Here is a 17,122-nt window from a genome sequence, read left to right as displayed (position 1 = left end):
CCCCCCTTCTTCGCTACGCGCCCCCCGTGGGACTCTGCTACAACAGGTGCTGGGGCCGGGGGTCTTGCGGCCTGCCCCCCTCCGCCTGCCCCCCCCCCCAACCTGTCCTGACCTAGGTGTTTGCCGTGGCTTCGTCTTGGATCAAGTTCCCTCCGAGCAGAGCTCCAGTCGCGGGCATTCGGCTTCCGAAGATTCCTCCTCTCTCGGAACACGCCGCCTTTGGGGCCTGGCTACCTGCTCTGAACACCTGCCTCGTTGCTTCCTCTTCTCCCGTTTCCATGAGCCAGGCTCTTGCTCTCTGTGCAAGAATCTTCTCTGGGCTATCTGCCCCTGGGAGCCAACACCGGGGCCGGGGCACAGGTCCGCCTGACCGCACCACGCATGGCTAAGTGGCTTTCCACCCCTGCTGGTGCCCAGCACACGGTTTGAACGGTGCCCCACAAAGGCACGTCTGCTTCCTCCTCTCTGGGAGTTACATCGCCGCAAACTGCGTGACTAAGGGTCGGGATGATGCGCTGGGCCCTACACGCAGACACGCCCTGGGGACACATGGAGGGATCGCAGCCGGCTGTCCCTCACCGGCCCAGGGCTCTGCCGCCTTTATTTCAGTCACTTTGTAGCTTTTCTGTTTTTCAAACTTTAGCGAGGTGTGATTCAGTCTTTTCGAGTGTAAACGTCCGAGGGGCGGGGCTCCTGCCTTCCGCCTGCGCCTCTGTCACCGGGGAGCCCCCCCAGCCCCTGCAGGACACGCTCTCTTGCTCCTGGGCTGTCCCCAGGTTAGGCTGTCTTACTTTCCCTGACTGCCGTGGCCAAACACCACAGCTGGGTGGCCTAGAACAACAGAAATTTACTTTTTCGTGGTCCTGGCTCTCCCAGGGAGAGTCCTTCGCAGGCTCCCCCGCTTCTGGAGGCCCCCGCGCTCCTTGGCCTGCGGACACATCACTCCTGTGCCTCTGTCTTCTCCTCTCTCCTCGGGACACCAGTCATTGCAGTCAGGGCCCACCCTCCTCCAGTCTGACCTTGACCTAGTGACGTCTGCAAAGACCCTGGTTTTTGAAGAGGACCGCATTTCGAGCTTCCGAGCGGACACGATTTGGAGAGGACGCCATTCCAAACCCTGCGCGTCCGGGAACGGGACCGGGGAGCCCCTGTGCACCTGTTCCCCAGCGGGAGGAGGCCGCACCACCAGTATCCTTTCCTGAAGTCTCCTTTCTGCTTCAGGTGGCTGGAGTCGGCCCAGAGTGTCACTGACCCAGGCCCGGGCCTAGCCCACGGGGATGGGCGTGATGTGGGATGGCACACAGCAAGCAGGGTGTGGGATGGGCGAGGGTCCGGCATTGGTGCCGCGCCCCAGCGGGTACAGAACACCCACGTGGGAGCCAGGAGACCCCTGGACGCCTGCATCCACGCCTCTTCCTGCGGGCCCGGGCCCCCGGCTGTGTGGCCAGGGCGTCACGGGCTCCCATTCCTCCCCTGTGCCCCACACCTGCAGCATTAGTCACAGCCGTGGATGTGTCCCGGCGACGTGGGGTGTCCTCCTGGATGCCAGACTGTCCTCCCCTTCCTTCCTCTCCCCGGGGCGGGGGAGGGCCGGGCAGACCCCGCACGGTCACGCTCTCACGTGGGCCGGACACAGCGGCCCGCTCCTGCCACCTTCTCCCTGTGACGACTCCGAGAGGCCACCGCGTCACCGCCGCCAGCTCCGGCCGCCTGGCCTCCTCCCTCTTGCCTTGAGCCCATCTCAGACCTCCTTCTTCTTCTAAGAGATTTTTGAAAATTAACGTCGGTTTACTTCTTAGGGCATCGTGAGGTCCGTAGGAATACTGTGCACGGGAGGTCCAGTTGCCACAGGCACAGATGTCCTCACTTCCAGCGTCTGTCATTAGAGTGCTACGATTGTTACTGCCCGTGGACACCGGGAGACCATCTTACCGGGCGCACAGCGCTGTGCACCCCGGGGGCCCTGACAACGTCGAAGGGACGCGTCTAGCACCACACCCACCTTCCAGTGACATTCCCAGCACGCGGGCTCCCGTCCGGCCCCGGCAGCCCTCGGGGATGGCCGCACGCAGACCGTCCTGTACAGAAGGTCCCCTTCCAGGCCCTCCTCCCACTTTGTATACCAAGGGCACCTGTAACTTGCAACAGCAGTTTCGTTTTTTTTCTCTAGTAAAACAAAAAGCTGGAGGGGCTCCTGGGCGGCTCAGTCACTTAAGGGTCCAACTTCGGCTCAGGTCATGATCTTACAGCCCGTGAGTTCGGGCCCCGCGTGAGGCTCTGGGCCCACAGCTCAGAGCCTGGAACCGGCTTCGGATTCTGTGTCTCCCTCTCTCTGTGCCCCTCCCCCACCCATACTCCGTGTCTCTGTCTCTCACTCAAAAGTAAATAAACATTAAAGTCACAGCAGCAACAACAACAAAGTACCTGGGGGGAAAAGCAGATTAAAGCCACACCGAGATCCTATCATCTAGAAAGCGGACTGGCAGAAATGAAAAGCCCAAGCGTGCCAAGTTCAGTCGAGGCTGGCTCGGGGGGTCTCGCGGTGGGGCGGCCGCCTGGGGACACGTCACCCAGTAAACCCGGGGAGGCGCAGCCCCGGGTGGAGACGCTCTCGCCCCGGTCCCCCCAGGAGACGGGCAAGGCCCGGCAGCAGGGGGGAGCATCGGTGCTGGACCGGACCGGGGACGCAGAACAGGAAGGCGGCACCCACGGCTGCTCAGCGTCAGGGACGGGGACTTGCCCGCATCCAGCAAACGCAAAGACGCAAGTCAGAGAGGCATATGCAGCGGCATGATGCCAAAACCGAAGTGTGCTGTTCGGGGGGCTCTGTGGGGAGTAAAACCCTAAAGAAAAAGCAGCAGAAGTCAGGACTGGGGGACTCCAACCAGACGTCCCCAAGGTGAGGTGTTTCCGAGTCTGCGTGAGCCTTGTGTGGGGGTGGGGAGACCTGCGTGGGCCCCACTCAGGGTCCAGTGTCCCTGACCGTCGGTCCCCTCCTCACCTCCAGCCTCGGGGCTGTGTGGGCGGAGAGGGCCCTTGGGGCCAATTCGGTCCATGGGGGACCTCAGCCTGCCATTCCAGGCCCTGGGCTCCAGACCCAAGCAGGGCGAGGACGACACCGGGTCGGTGCTTGTCTCCTGTCCCTCTCGCCATCGACATCCGTGTGCTCTGTTTGTCCATTCTCCCAGTAGCACATCACCTCCTGGGGGACGGGGTCTCCAAAATACGCGGTCCGTGTCAGGTGGCTGAGACTATGACCACGGCCAGCTGACAGAGGTGACCCACACCAGCCGGCACCCCAAGTTCAACATCAGGCTGTCCGTTTTGGGCCCTTGGACCCCGCCCTGCTGAACCCTGGGGCCCGCGTGAGGCTCTCCCAATGCCTCCACCTGCTCTAGGGCTCCCAAGCCTTTCCTGTCCACGGTCCCCCGCGTGGTCCCCGCCAGGCAGGACCTGTGCTGTCACGAGATCTCCCACACCTGGAGGAGCGGCCACGGAGGAAAGCCCAGGCTCAGAGAGGTTGGAGATTTGCTCGGGGTCCCACGGCACTAGTTTCTGAGGCTGGGCGAGCGCCTCTCCCGGGACCTGCCGGCCTGCACCCCTAGCAGCCTCCTCGACTGAGTGCACGTGTGGCCAGGAGGCTGGAGGCCCGGACTTCTCTTCCCTCTTCCCCTCCCCCCTGGACACAGCGCCAGGGGTCTGGTCGGGGGCGGGGGGCTAGCCCCCGCGTCACCCAAACCGCGGTACATCACTGCCTCCATTGTCTGTGCTTTTCTGTCTATGAGACAGGATGCTGGCTTCCCATTTCTGGAAGATAAGTGTTTACAATCCCAGGTCTTAGCGAAACACCTGATCAGATTGAAAGAGACCACGTGGAGGCAGGAATGGGGCGGGGGAGGGGTGTGGGCGCTGGGTCAGGCCCTGCAGGACCAGCTGGCCCGCTCTCTGGCGCCCCTGCGGGCCGCGTCCTGGGTCCCGCGCCCTCACTTGGGCTGGTCTGCTGTTCAGGTTTGGGGGCGCCAACCGACTGCCCCCTCTGCACCGGGGCCTCCGCCCACGCCCCGGGGGTCCAGAGACGAACCGGGGACGCGGCCGTGCCCTCCGAGGGCTCCCGGGGGGACAGCAGTGCAGCTGCCCCTGGGCCGGGCTCAGCCGGGAGCCAGTGGGGACCCCTCCCAGGGCACAGGGGCCTCAGCCCGGAGCTGTGCCTGCAGGTGGGCTGTGGAGTGTTGGGACACGGGGACAGTGACAGGTCCTGGGGATGCTAACGGCCCCGCAGATGGAGGGATGCACCCATGTCCCCCCCCTCTCTAGGGCATCCGGAGGCTGGCCAGAGGGAAGGCCAGCAGACAGAAGGCACAAATGTGGGCCGGCGGCCTGGTTTCCCTTCCTCGCTCTTTCTTCTCCAGGGGCCCGGGGGAGGCGACAGGTACCAGCAGCAGCCGGGCCTGTGGGCAATTTTGCCCAGGCCTCCTGTCGTGACCAGTACACCATCCAGAGGCCACCGGTGGCTCAGGGGCACAGGGCAGGGCCTTCTCCATCGCGGGGTCCCTCCCCCCAAGCACACAACGCCTTTCTTTGCTGGCGGGTGGGGAGACGTGCGAGTCCACCGTGCCCCTGTGGCCGTCCCCCCCCAAACGAGTCATGCACCCCCACCCTGTGGAAAGCAGCTCGGCCACAAGGCCTGTCCAGGCCACAGGGAGGAAGGGAAGTAAGGCCCGTGGCCTGGGAGCGGAAGCTCTCAGAGGCAGCTCCCACTACCTTCCTGCGGCCGCGGGATGAGCCTGTCAGCGGCAACTTCTGGAGGGAGGGCACGAGGGGGCTGGCAGGCCTCAACACGTCCTATGCCCGCTGGCCAGCCCTTTCCTTCAGTCTCCAGGGACAGCTGGCCTTGGCCGAGCCCCTTCCCTGTGACTGTGGCCGCCCGTGGCCTCCCCTGCTGGATCCTGTCTCCCTCCCTCCCCATCCGGCACTGGCTCCCAGGCACTTCCTGCGTGCTGACTCCCCCTGGGAGCGGGCTTCCCCAAGCCCGGCGGCACCTGCAGCGGCCCCGGGTCCCCCAGCACTGACAAAGGGCACGTGCAGTGGCCCAGCGGTACCCGGGGAGCCGGCCGGTGTGCAGCCGTGGCCATGAGACGTCAAGCTGTTCGAGAGATCGGGGAGGACAGGGACTGTGGGGCCAAGGTGCGTGGCACCATCACTAAGCCCGTGGAGGCTCTAGGAAAAGACAACGAAAAGCTGAGGGTGATTAACCGGCGATTCGCGGGCTGGCCGTGACAGCAGGTGGCGCTCGGTGCCCGGGGGGGCGAAGGAAGCGGGCTCCAGCAGAGCGGGCACCCCCTTGGCACAGCCGCTGGCCGAGGCAGGTCATGCACGTGGGACGTGACATCTGGGCAGGTGACCGAGTGCAGAGTGGCCCCCCCTGTCGCCCAGCCCACACCCTCTGCGGGTTCAGACCCGGGATTATCTACCCCGGGATGCGAGGGCCCAGGAGACGGTGCTAGAAACTCAGCAGAGCCCGTGCTCCACAGGGCGGCTCGGGGGACACACGGTTCACCAAAGCCCTGGGGTTTGTGCTGGGCCCTGGCATCGTGAGACACAGCGTGGGGCTCTCCTCTGCCTGCCGGGCGGCCGGTGAGAGACGCTGTCCCCCGACAGGCTTGCCGGTGGCACCAGGCCCATGGACCCGCCTACAGTCATTTGGCTGCTCTCCAAAACGAGAAGAGGCATAGCCGGCGCTTGGCGCCAACCCACGTGGGTTCCTGGGCCTGTGGGAACGAGGGCAGTATGTCCGTGGCACAGAGGACACTCTGAGGACGAGGGCCCCCTCCAGGACACAGGGCACGTCCTCATCAATGACCTTCCTATGGGCCGCGTGCCCACAAGCTGGATCAATGGGTCTGAGAGCAGGGACGGCCCAGGCTGCCGGATCTGCCGTGATCCGGGCGGGAACCCGGGTTTCCCGTCCCCGCGCCTGGTCCCAGAGGACATGTCAAGAGTCCTGCTGGGCAGCTACAGCTGCGCCTCGTCTCCTCGGGCTCCTGTACCAAGGCGCCCGACCGGCAAGAAGCAGAGGACCCCATCCGCCCGTCCCGGCAGCACGTGTCAGCGTCCTGTGGCCACCGCACAAACTGCCATAGACCGGGGTGCCTCGGGCAACAGAACTTTATTCTTGGCGTTGTGGAGGCCGGAAGGCAGAAGCCAGGGGTCAGCGGGCTGGCTCCTTCTGGGAGGCTCAGAGGGAACTCTGTTCCAGGCCTCTCCCGGCTTCTGTCTGGCTTTCAGAGCAGGATTCCAAGCTCTGCCATCACACGGTCATCCTGTGCCCGCGTCCAGAGCTTCGTCCTCTTCCTGTGAGGACAAAGTCATACGGGATCGGGGCCCACGCCCATGACCTCATCCAAACTTGATCACATCTGCAACACGTGTTTCCCTTTTTTTTTGAAATTTATCGTCCAGTTGGTTTCCATGCAACACCCAGTGCTCATCCCAACAGGTGCCCTCCTCAATGCCCATCACCCACCCCCCATCAACCCTCAGTTTGTTCTCAGTTTTTAAGAGTCTCTTATGTTTTGGCTCCCTCCCTCTCTAACTTTTTTTTTTTTCCTTCCCCTCCCTCATGGTCTTCTGTTAAGTTTCTCAGGATCCACATAAGAGTGAAAACATACGGTATCTGTCTTTCTCTGTATGACTTCTTGCACTTAGCAGAACACTCTCCAGTTCCATCCACGTTGCTACAAATGGCCAGATTTCATTCTTTCTCATTGCCACGTAGTATTCCATTGTGTACATAAACCACAACTTCTTTATCCATTCGTCAGTTGATGGACGTTTAGGCTCTTTCCATGATTTGGCTATTGTGGAGAGTGCTGCTATAAACATTGGGGTACAAGTGCCCCTATACATCAGTACTCCTGTATCCCTTGGGTAAATTCCTAGCAGTGCTATTGCTGGGTCATAGGGTAGGTCTAGTTTTAATTTTTTGAGGAACCTCCACCCTGTTTTCCAGAGCGGCTGCACCATGCAACACGTGTTTCCAGTAAAGCTCCCATTCACGTGTGCCAGGGGTGAGGACTTCGGCCGCCACCCCAACCTGTCACGGCGAGGACAAGGTGAGCCCAGCTGGCGCTTCTCAAGCCGGTGGCCCCCGCTTGGTAGCCCTCCAGGTGATGAGAAGGAGTGAGTCGGGGAGACGGGGCAGATACAGTGGGACGTCAGCTGGGCTCGGGGTCTCCCCGTGTGTGGGAGGCCACAGATCTGGGCACCCGGAGACAGGGGCGGCTGGAGGGAGGCCAGGTTGTGCGCCGGCCGGGACGTGGTCCCCTCTGGTCACTGTCTTGAGCTGGGCTGACCCCGTCTCCACTGGCTGGGGTGACATCACAGACAATTATAGGTACTGGGGAGACTCGCTGGGGAAGGATGGGGGGGATGGGGTGGCTGGACCTTTACAGCGAGTAGCTCACGGCCTTTTGGGATCCCCAGGGTCAGGCGGGATGGGAAGTTTCTGGAACAGACATCAGAAACTGGATCCTTCCATCAGGCAGGTGGTTCTGTGTTTGACTCAGACTCGTGCCACATCCCAGCTGGACTCTGGCCACTACAGTCCGAGGGCACGTGGGGGTGGTCACATCATGGGGGAAGAACTCAGGCTCGCTGAGTTTGGGTGACCCACAAGGTGCTGGGCTCCTCTGTTGCTGAGGCGGGAGCTGTGAGTCCTGCGGACGCTGGAGGATCTCTCCGGGCCCTCAGGCTTGGGGGCCCAGACTCCGGCAAGGGAGTCCTGTGTCCTGGAGCTGGTTGGGCCCCTGGACTTTTAGTCGCATGGCCAGATCCTGGGATAGAGGACGTGGGGAACCGAGTGGACCGCAGGAGGGTGAGGGGGCCTCCAACCCCACCCAGGGTGGGCCATCCCCAATGCAGCCCCTAAACTGCTGGATTTCTCCCTCCCTGAGGCTGAGGACTCAGTCCCGGGAAGGCCAGTCCCACCTGGGACCTGGAGGCGCCTGGGGACCTCGCTTGCCCCGCCCCCTGTCGGAGCATCTGTCCACAAGTCGCGGCTCGGGAGAGCGCCGGCTCCAGGGGGTGAGGTCCGCTCCCTCCCTTCCCCACCCCTCTGTCCAGGACCTGGGTCCCGGGAGCAGGAAGGCCCTTCAGAATCTGGCCCCAGGGACAAGGTGCCTGAGGCTCAGGGCAGGAGACACCGTGTGGTGGGGATCTTCGGCCCGGGTTGTGAACGGCGGGGGTGGGGGGTTGGTGAGCTCTGGCCACGGTGATGTTCCTGCGGTCTGTGCCCTTAGTCCCTGCCTCGCGGAGCAGTCCCCAAACAGGCCACAGAGGAAGACCCTGCTGACCCCGAAGGCCCTCGGGGGCGCCTTGGAATTACAGGCAAAGACCCCATTACGCTGTGGAGGACCTGAACCCCAGAGGGGCCCGGTCGGCGGGTGCAGACCTCCACCGTGGGGCGGCCGCGGCCCGCAGCGACCTGCGGCTGCCCAGAGGGAAGAGGCGCCCTGAGGCCGGGCCCCCACCCCCCACAGCCACTCGTGGCGGTCTGCCCGGGCGGGGGTGGGGGGAGGAGGAGGCCCGGGTGGGACCGGCTTGCTGACAAGGGACAGCGGGGGCCGCCTCGGCCATCCCAGCGCCCGCGCCCGCTCCGGGAGCCGGTCTGCACTCGCCGCGGACCCCGGAGCCGCCTTCCGCGACGTCACGTGACCTGCAGTGCCGCCGGCGCCCACGCGAGGGCAGCCACGTGCTCCCCGGGAAAGGGGCGGGGCCGGGTCCCTGGAAGAACAGGGGCCACGTGGGCCCCGCCCCGCCCCCTCCTGCCAGCGCTGGACGGGGACCCGGGCCGACACCCCCCCCCCCCCCCACCGTGGACTCCAGCCTGGGCCGAGCGGCTCAGCCGGAGTCCTGACCTTTCAGGGTCCTTCTAAACATCTGGGCGAGGCTGTGCGTGCAGGTGTGTACGTGCGTGCGCGTGAAGGTGCGCCTGTGCCTATGAACAGGTCTGTACGTGCATACGTGCACGTGCACGTACATGTGTGTATGCGTGGGCACGCTTGTTGGCATATACGTCCCTACTTCTGTCACCCTTGAAGAGAGGGGCAGGTGGGTGGCAGGGCCACACGGGTGCTGGGCTCAGGGGCCCCGTGGGTGATCACGTGTAACCCATGGCCTCTTGGAGGGCTTGCACTTTTTAAAAACATTTTCGCACTGAATCATCCAATGTGTCCCCTGGATAGTTCCAGAACAGGTGGGGTCTCCTCCCCAATGACGCCTTCGCTCCTTGGTTCTGAGGGAGACCCTGCTTGCACACCTAGGCACCTGTGATAGGTCCCTTTGGGCACCTGCGGGCCAGGGCCTTTTGGGGTGCCTCCTGCCCAGAATTCTGGGGTCCTTGGGGCGCTGTTTGAAGAACCGGCTTGAGAGGAAACGAAGAAGGCTGTCTAGGTCCCCCTGAGGCTGCCCCTGGGGTTTCTTGCTCCCCGTGGGCCGGACCAGCACCTCCCTCCTGCGGGGCATGAGTCGGCGTGGGCTGCAGCCGGGACACCTGGGTTTGGGACTTGGCCAGGACCGTGGCCAGTGTCGCAGGCGGGTACAAGGGCTGGACGGAGGCGGCCCGATCTTGCAGATGCTGGAATCAGGGGCGAAGCCTCTAAGGCGGCTGTTAAAACTGTGCCCCGCCGTGTAAAGAAAAACCCACAGTTAATGAAAAAGTAAGAAATCTCAGTAGAGAAATAAAAACTAAATAAGTAAAAGATAAACTTATTAGAAGATAAACCTCTCTTCCCCAGACGAGCTCATTCCAACGGACTCCTGTCCGTTTCCCCAATCTTTCCTTTGTCAGCGGTTTCTGCCGTGAGGGTTGTCTGTGATTTTTGGATGTATTTTCCACCTGTTTCCAGTTATCATGTTTGTTTATTTTTAAGATTTTATTTTTAAGTCATCTCTACACCCAACGTGGGGATGGAGCCAGCCGGGTGACCCTCATGGTCTAAATTATAAATTCGTATGATTTAATTTTATTCATGCCTGTGTAGAACCGCTGAGTCACCAAATTCCCGAAAACTGACAACTGGGGTTTGTGAGCTGGGATGAGCCGCGGGGTCTGACTGCCCCCACGCCCCCCCCAACTTCCCGGGGGGTCTGAGGCCAGAGAGGGGGGACCCGGCCTGGCCAGCGGCAGGGTGCTCACGGCCTCCTCGGCCCCCGGCTCTACCTCCGTGGCTGTTGTGGCCTTTTCTCAGTGAAATCAGCAGGCGTGTCCCTGGGCCTTAAACGGGTCACCCAGAGCGCTGCGCTGAGCAAAGATTTCAGGTGTGAGTCATGACTGCCGGGCAGACAACATGTCCTGCTGGCCACTGACAGGCATTCGACCGGAGGGGGGTGACCCTGGGGACGAGAAGCAGCGAGCCCGGCCAGCCTGCGGCGGGTGTGGGGGCAGGGGGAGGGGCTAGGGGTGTCCGCACCCCATCCGGGCTGTTCCCGCCTGGTCTCTGACCCCAGACCCCCCACCTTCGGGCTGGGGGAGGCTACTGCAAACCCCACGGCAAGGAGAACGAACGGTCACTCCCTGTCCTGAGCGGGGGCACCGGCTTCTCTCGTGGGCTCTCGGGCTGCCCTGAGCCCATATGGCTTCTTGGTGGCTGTGATGCCAGGGGCCTGGGGCCAGGCTCAGGTTGGGTGAGGCTCAGGGCTGCCCGGGTCTGATTAGCCTGTTTGAACGCCGTGTCCGGGGGAGGACGGCTTCTGCAAGGGACCCGGCACCGGGTCTGGGGATCTCCCATCTTAAGGCTTCAGGGGGGATCTCGGTGACAGGAGGCTGTGAATACCCACCTACCTTCCCTCTGATGGGTCACACGTGTCACACGACTGTCTTACACGTCACATAGAAGTGGACTGTGAGCTGGCTGAGAACCCAATCTCAGGGTGGGGCCGTCATGCGTACGTAGGGCCCTGTGAAGGAGCCCCAGGCAGGAGGGAGCACAGGGGGTGCCCAGGGAGCCTGCCCTCCGCCCCCCTGCTCCGACACACCCAGTTCCCAACCAGTACCGTGACCCTTTCTCTCCATCCCCTCCCCCCACCAGGACGGGTTCCCTCCACCCTTCATCGGGCACAGCAGGGCCGCCTCGGGGCCTTGGGTGGGAGAAGACAGATGTCCTCATCCCCACCTGCAAGGCTGCCGTCCCCAAGGGTGTCCTTTTGTCCTGAGGACAACTGATGACCCCCAACAGAAGCCTAGTCTGCACACGTCCCCGGGTCCCTGGTCGGTCCCTGCTTTGTTTCTCCACCGTGTTTCTCGCCACCTCCAATGACCCTATTCTGCAGCCCAGACCAGGGCAGACCCTCTGCCCGTTTTATGCATTGTGTTCTCACGGCCCTGTGACTGGCACGGCGCCGGGCTCAGTAAATGTTTGTTGAGTGACTGAAAGACCAGTCGTTAGCACTGGTCCCAGGAAGGGGAAGGGGAGACACGCACCGTCCTCTGCCAGCTTTACCCCGGGAGGTGGTCAAGCTGCAGGTGGGGAACCGGTGCGCAGAGGCATCGAGGGCCGCGGTGCTGACTCAGAACCCAACTGGCCCCAGTGATGCTTAGCCCAGTGTGGACACCGGCCAGAGTCAGTCTGACGGAGCCACTTGGGAGGACGCACGGGCCCACCACAGTCCTGATCTGTAGTAAGGGCGTCCCTCCCCGCCGTCCCTCCCCGGTAGGGCCCGGTACCGTTGGCCCTGCGTTGTACTTTTGGAAAATGTCATCAGAGCCCGTGAAAAGGCCCATTTGGGATTTACACGGGAATCACGTTGAATCTACAGGTGTTAACGCCTCCATGACACGTCGCCCTTCTCTCCAAGGCCGCGGCTCATGTCTCTACCGGTTCGGGGCTCTCCAGAAGTACATCCGAAGAGCTCACACGTGTTCCAAAGGGAGCGCCCAGCGAATGAGTAAACGCCGTGTGGTCTGTGCAGGGGACTGTGATTCAGCCTCGAGAAGGGGGGATAGTGACGCTCGCTCCAACACAGATAAACCCCGAGGACCATATCGACATGCACCAGGCACACACCGCAGGACACAGGTCCCTGGAGCCATCAGATCACAGGCACGGGAAGCAGATGGCAGGAGCCAGCGCGTCAGTTTTGTGAGATGAGGAAGTTCCGGACGTGGATGGTGGGGACGGGCGTATGCTGTGAATATATTTAGTGCCACGGAACAGCGTGCTCAAAACGTTTAAGGTGAATTTTACGTTATGTGTATTTTACCATGACAACGACTTAGAGAAAAATCCTAATAATCTACTATGATGTACCTTTCTAGAATTACTTTTTAGGATTTTATTTAATTACTTACCTACTTATCTACTTACAGTGACAGAGCTCACACGAGCAGGGGAGGGGCAGAGAGGGAGAGAGCGAATCCCAAGCAGACGCCACACTCGGCCCAGAGCTCGACACGGGGCTCGATCCCCAAGACCCTGGGATCGTGACCTGAGCCGAAATGGAGAGTCCGAGGCTCAACCGACTGAGGCACCCCAGGCACCCCCTCTTCGAGTGTGTTTTGACTGAGTGGTGTTTTCAATGCTGACAAAATCCCAGCTTGCCAAAAACGCTTTTCAACGAATCACGCTACAGGTGGTCTAGCATTATCGGCTGTAATACCTTTTTCCACCCTTTCCCCTTGACTTTTGCTTCTGTCTTGCAAACAGTGATCACCTGGAGGTGTGTTTTAATAGCCAATCCACCTTCAGAACTGGACTTTGGCCACTAACTTCTGTCCCTCTGTGATTTATTACGATCACTGATGTGCTCAGACTGATTTCTACCACGTGAACGTATTATATTTTATATTGGTCCACTAGCCCCGTGTTTGTTCCTTCTTCTCCCTCCCTTCCCTGTCTTCTAGAACAGAAGTATGCGGGAAGATGAGATCGTGTCTGCGCCGTCCGCACCTCGTATCTCGGCTCTCACTTTCCTGATTCCGTTGTGTTGATATCTGAACTGTTGATTCTGGGTTACTGTGGATACGGCTTCTCTCGGTCTTCGACACTATCTTTTTGAAAAGGATGGCGGTAACCTTTATCACGATATTTGATTTCTTTCGCTGAATATATCTCTTTGCAACATTTTCCTTTACGAGTCTGTATCTCAACCCGTCGCAGAGAGTATCAAAGGTTTGAGATGCGCGGTTACCGAGGACTCCTTAGGTTGCGCATTGAAGGGCAGTTTGCTCGGTTCTAAATGATTTTTTTTTCCTTGCCTTTAATGACACGCAGAATGGCGAGTGCTGTGCGTGTGTCTTCTGGCCTGCCCCCGCCTCGTGGTCGGAGTGGGCAGGAGCACACAGAGGCGCCCAACCCATCACCCACGGCTTCCTCCAGGGCTGCCTGAGTCACATTTTCATACGGAAATCATCAGATGTGTCCCCTGGGCTCAAAGTGGAACTATCCAGGCGGGAGGGTCTCCTCAGAAGACACCTTCATCCGCAGGGAAGACCCTGCTTGCGTTTCTAGGCTCCGTGTCGGCCACCACCTGTGGCTGGTCCCCTGGGCGCCTGCAGGCTCTAGGCCCAAGGCCTTTTCTGGGGTCTCCTGCCTCTTCTGGGCGGCCCTGCTGAAGGGAGCGAGAGCCAGGGCCCGACAGATGACGAGAGTGGGCGCGTCGCCCCAGTGCCCTCCCTGACCCTGCCCCGGGGCTCCCCGGTGCCCCACACCATGCTCCGGCCCTGCCTGTCTGCAGTCAGCTGAGCAGAAAAGACTAGGCCGTCGTCTCCTGCCACTTGCGGTTGGGACTGGGTTCCTCACCCCGTTCTTCGGGCTGCATGGGCCTCCAGCACCTTCCCGTCTCCGTAGCTCAGCTGTGATGCAGCCGGGCTGGGCCCGGGGCCCGGGGGTCATGCTCATCGACTCGGGGCCTCGGGGAGGGCGGAGGTCAGCGGAGCGCGGGCCTCCACGGAGGGTCTCAACACAAGTTTCCCCCGGTGGCCTGGGGACCCGGGCCCGACGCCCCCTCACTTCCTCCCTTGGCCTGGGTGAGCAGGAGGCCCAGACACTCCACGGAAGAGAGACCGAGTTGTCAGGAAGTACAAGCCCGGCTGGGGCACCGTCTTGTGAATCGTAGATAGAGCGAAGGGATCCCCACAGGAGCACGACCGAACTGGTCCTGAGATGTCCCGGCCAGCGGCACAGCTCAGAGCAAAGCCCCACGCCCCTAGTGGGCGCCTCATGTGTTTTTTTTCTACCTCCTGGGGGCTGGAGGACCGGGATCCAGGCGGGGCAGGGCCGGCTCCTCTGAGGCCCCTCCCTGGGCCCCTCACCGTGTCCCTCTGTGCCTGTCTGTATCCCCTTGCCTCTACAAGTTCTCAGCCAGAGTGGATTAGGGCCTACCCATGTGGCCCCGAATTACCTATAATCGCCTGTGTAATAAGCCCCCGTCTCCAGGTATAGTCACGGCCCGCGCTGCTGGGGACCGGCCCTTCGACATGTGAATTGCAGGGGACAAGCTCAGGCCGTAACAGGGGCCTCTCCGGCGGAACCCACGAGCCCTCCCCTCTGTGGGGAACCGGAGGAACATCTCTGTCCCTCCCGGTCTCCTGTCAGACGCACACACCTGTCCCCACACACCGTTAGCAGAAACGTTCTCTAAACCTCAGGCTCTCCTAGAAGGTGGCCGGCAGCTAAGAGGTGACACCGAGGCTGAGGGCAGATGGCTTCAAGTTCATCTCTGTCACAGCCTCAATCGCCTTCCTGAGACAGCAGCCGGGACGGGCCGTCTCTTCACGGAAGGTCTCACTCTCTCCAGACACCACATTCGCCACTGTGTCCTTCACGATGGGACCTGCCCCCACGGTGTGGCCCAGGGGGTTTCCTCCCCCGCCTGCTCTGCCTGGCTGGCAGAAGGTGGCAAGGCTGTGCCCTGTTTGGCCACAGAGTGTCCCCCCCCCCCAGGGAGGGTTGACCCACTCTGGTCACTTCCTGTGTTGTTAGGATAAATGGGGGGCCAGGGAGGGCCGCCCAGGGAAGGGGCCGCCGTGGAGAAAGCTGCATCTGAGCTCTTCCCCTCGGGTCCCCTGCAGATGCTGTGGCTACTGTTTCTGACTCTCCCCTTCCGGGGGGCTCTGTGCCCGTGACCCCTGGTGAGTCCGGATCCCCTCCAATGTGCTCAGGGCTCCCAGAAGTAGCCCAGGGGTTGTGGGGACTGTCCCTTTGGGAAAAGCTTCCCTTGTCCTTCCTGAACTCGGAGGTCATTGTCTGGGCCCTGACAGCCCCTCAAACTTGTTCCGCAGCCCCAAGCCCAGGACGAGAGTCGGTGGGAATCGTGGGGGCTGCGATGTCTCAGGCTGGAGGTATCCGTGGCAGGTCAGCCTGAGGTTCTACAACATGGGGCTTGGCCTGTGGCAGCACGAGTGCGGGGGCTCCATCATCCACCCCCAGTGGGTGCTGACTGCTGCCCACTGCGTTGAGCCGTGGAGTCGTGCGTCACCATACCCGTGGCTGGGTGCAAGCTGGGTGGGGGTGTGCCATGTGCAGGGTCCTCTGCTTTGGGCGGGCTTCCTGGGGTCTCCCCTCCAGCTCTGCGTGCCCCCTGCCCCCCTGAGAAGCCCTGGGCCCCTTCTCCCCCAGGGAGGACTTGGAGGCTTGTGCCTTCAGGGTCCAAGTCGGGCAGCTGAGACTCTATGACCACGACAGCTGCACAAGGTGGCCGAGATCATCCGCACACCCCAAGTTCAACGCGAGCCTGTCCGCCTGGGGGGGCGCGGACATCGCCCTGCTGAGACTGGAGGCGCCCGTGATGCTCTCTGAGCGTGTCAACCTGGTCTCCCTCCGCCCTGCCTCCATACGGGTCCCCTCAGGAAGATGTGCTGGGTGACCGGCTGGGGTGGACATTGCGGACAACTGTAGGTATTGGGGAGACTAGCTGGGGGAAGGATGGGGGGATGGGGTGGCTGGGCCTTTAAAGAGAGTGGCTCACTGCACGGGCCTTTTGGGATCCCCAGGGTCAGGTGGATGCCGGGGGTTCTGGGCAGGAAGTTTCTGGAACAGACGTCAGGAACTGGCACGCTCGCCCAGGGGCAGGCGGGTTCCGTGTTTGACTCCGGCCCCTGCCGTATCCGAGCTGGACTCTGGCCACCACAGTCGGAGGGCGCACGAGGGTGGTCACGTCACGGGGGACGAACTCAGGCTCGCTGAGTTTGGGCGAGCCACAAGGTGCGGGGCTCCTCTGTCGCTGAGGCGGAGTTTCCCCGCAGAGCTTCGAGTCCCGCGACACTGGAGGGCTCTCCTGGGGCCTGTCCTCGGGCTCGGGGGCCCAGACTCCGGCGAGGGAGTCCTGCGTCCTGGAGCCGCTTGGGCATCTGGACAGATGCCTGGGCACAGAGGACAGTGGGCTGTACCCGCGGGGGCTGGTGCCGGGCCCCGGGGCCAGGCCTGGCAGTGGGGGGCGGCCCAGCACACAGCGGCCGGGAAGAAGGCGAGCCCGGTTCTGACGCGGCGCCTCCCCGCAGCGCCTCTGCCCCCCCCCCCCACCGCCTGCAGGAGGTGGAGATCCCCGTGGTGGGGAACAAGGAGTGTAACCGCCACTATCAGAACTCTTCGGACAGCAGCGATCAGGTCATCAAGGCCGACATGCTATGTGCGGGGAGTGAGGGCCGGGACGCCTGCCAGGTGAGGCTCCCGGCTGCCCTGGCCTCTTCCTCTGTCCCCTTCCCGCCCAGGGCCGCTTCATCGTCCCCTTCCCGCCGGTCCCTGGGCCGTGGGGTACGCGGGGAGCCCGGGCTGAGGGCCTTCTCTCCCCGCAGCTGGGACTCCGGGGGCCCCCTGGTGTGCCGCTGGAACTGCACCTGGTTCCAGGTGGGGATCGTGAGCTGGGGCCACCATGTGCGGTCATCGCGACTTCCCCGGGGTGTACACGCGAGTGACGAGCTACGTGCCCTGGATCTGCCGGCACGTCCCTCTGTCCCCCGCACCCTAGAAGGGACAGACCCCGAAGGTCCCTTGTCTCGGCACCACGTTTCCCTGCGGGGTTGGGGGGAGCAGGGGAGCGGCTCCTCGAGGGGGAGTCCAGCGTTGGGAGAAAAAGCACAGGAATCACAGGGGACCGCTTGCGATTGGAGTCTCATTTAAACGCTCTG

General features: G+C 62.3%; 1 protein-coding gene across 1 annotated transcript; it reads left to right on the top strand.

Annotated features, from left to right (window-relative positions):
• Window positions 1–14,380: 14,380 nt before the first annotated feature.
• Window positions 14,381–17,122, top strand: LOC115504186 (mastin-like). Its single transcript, XM_030300955.2, is given in 9 exon segments — window positions 14,381–14,432; window positions 15,068–15,127; window positions 15,278–15,307; window positions 15,310–15,457; window positions 15,615–15,838; window positions 15,841–15,870; window positions 16,462–16,660; window positions 16,790–16,865; window positions 16,867–17,122. Coding segments are annotated over 9 exon segments (915 nt in total). The 3' UTR covers window positions 16,963–17,122.

Source organism: Lynx canadensis, chromosome E3 (genome assembly GCF_007474595.2).
Source record: "Lynx canadensis isolate LIC74 chromosome E3, mLynCan4.pri.v2, whole genome shotgun sequence".
Classification (NCBI taxonomy): Eukaryota; Metazoa; Chordata; class Mammalia; order Carnivora; family Felidae; genus Lynx; species Lynx canadensis.
This window is presented reverse-complemented; position numbering and strand designations above follow the sequence as displayed.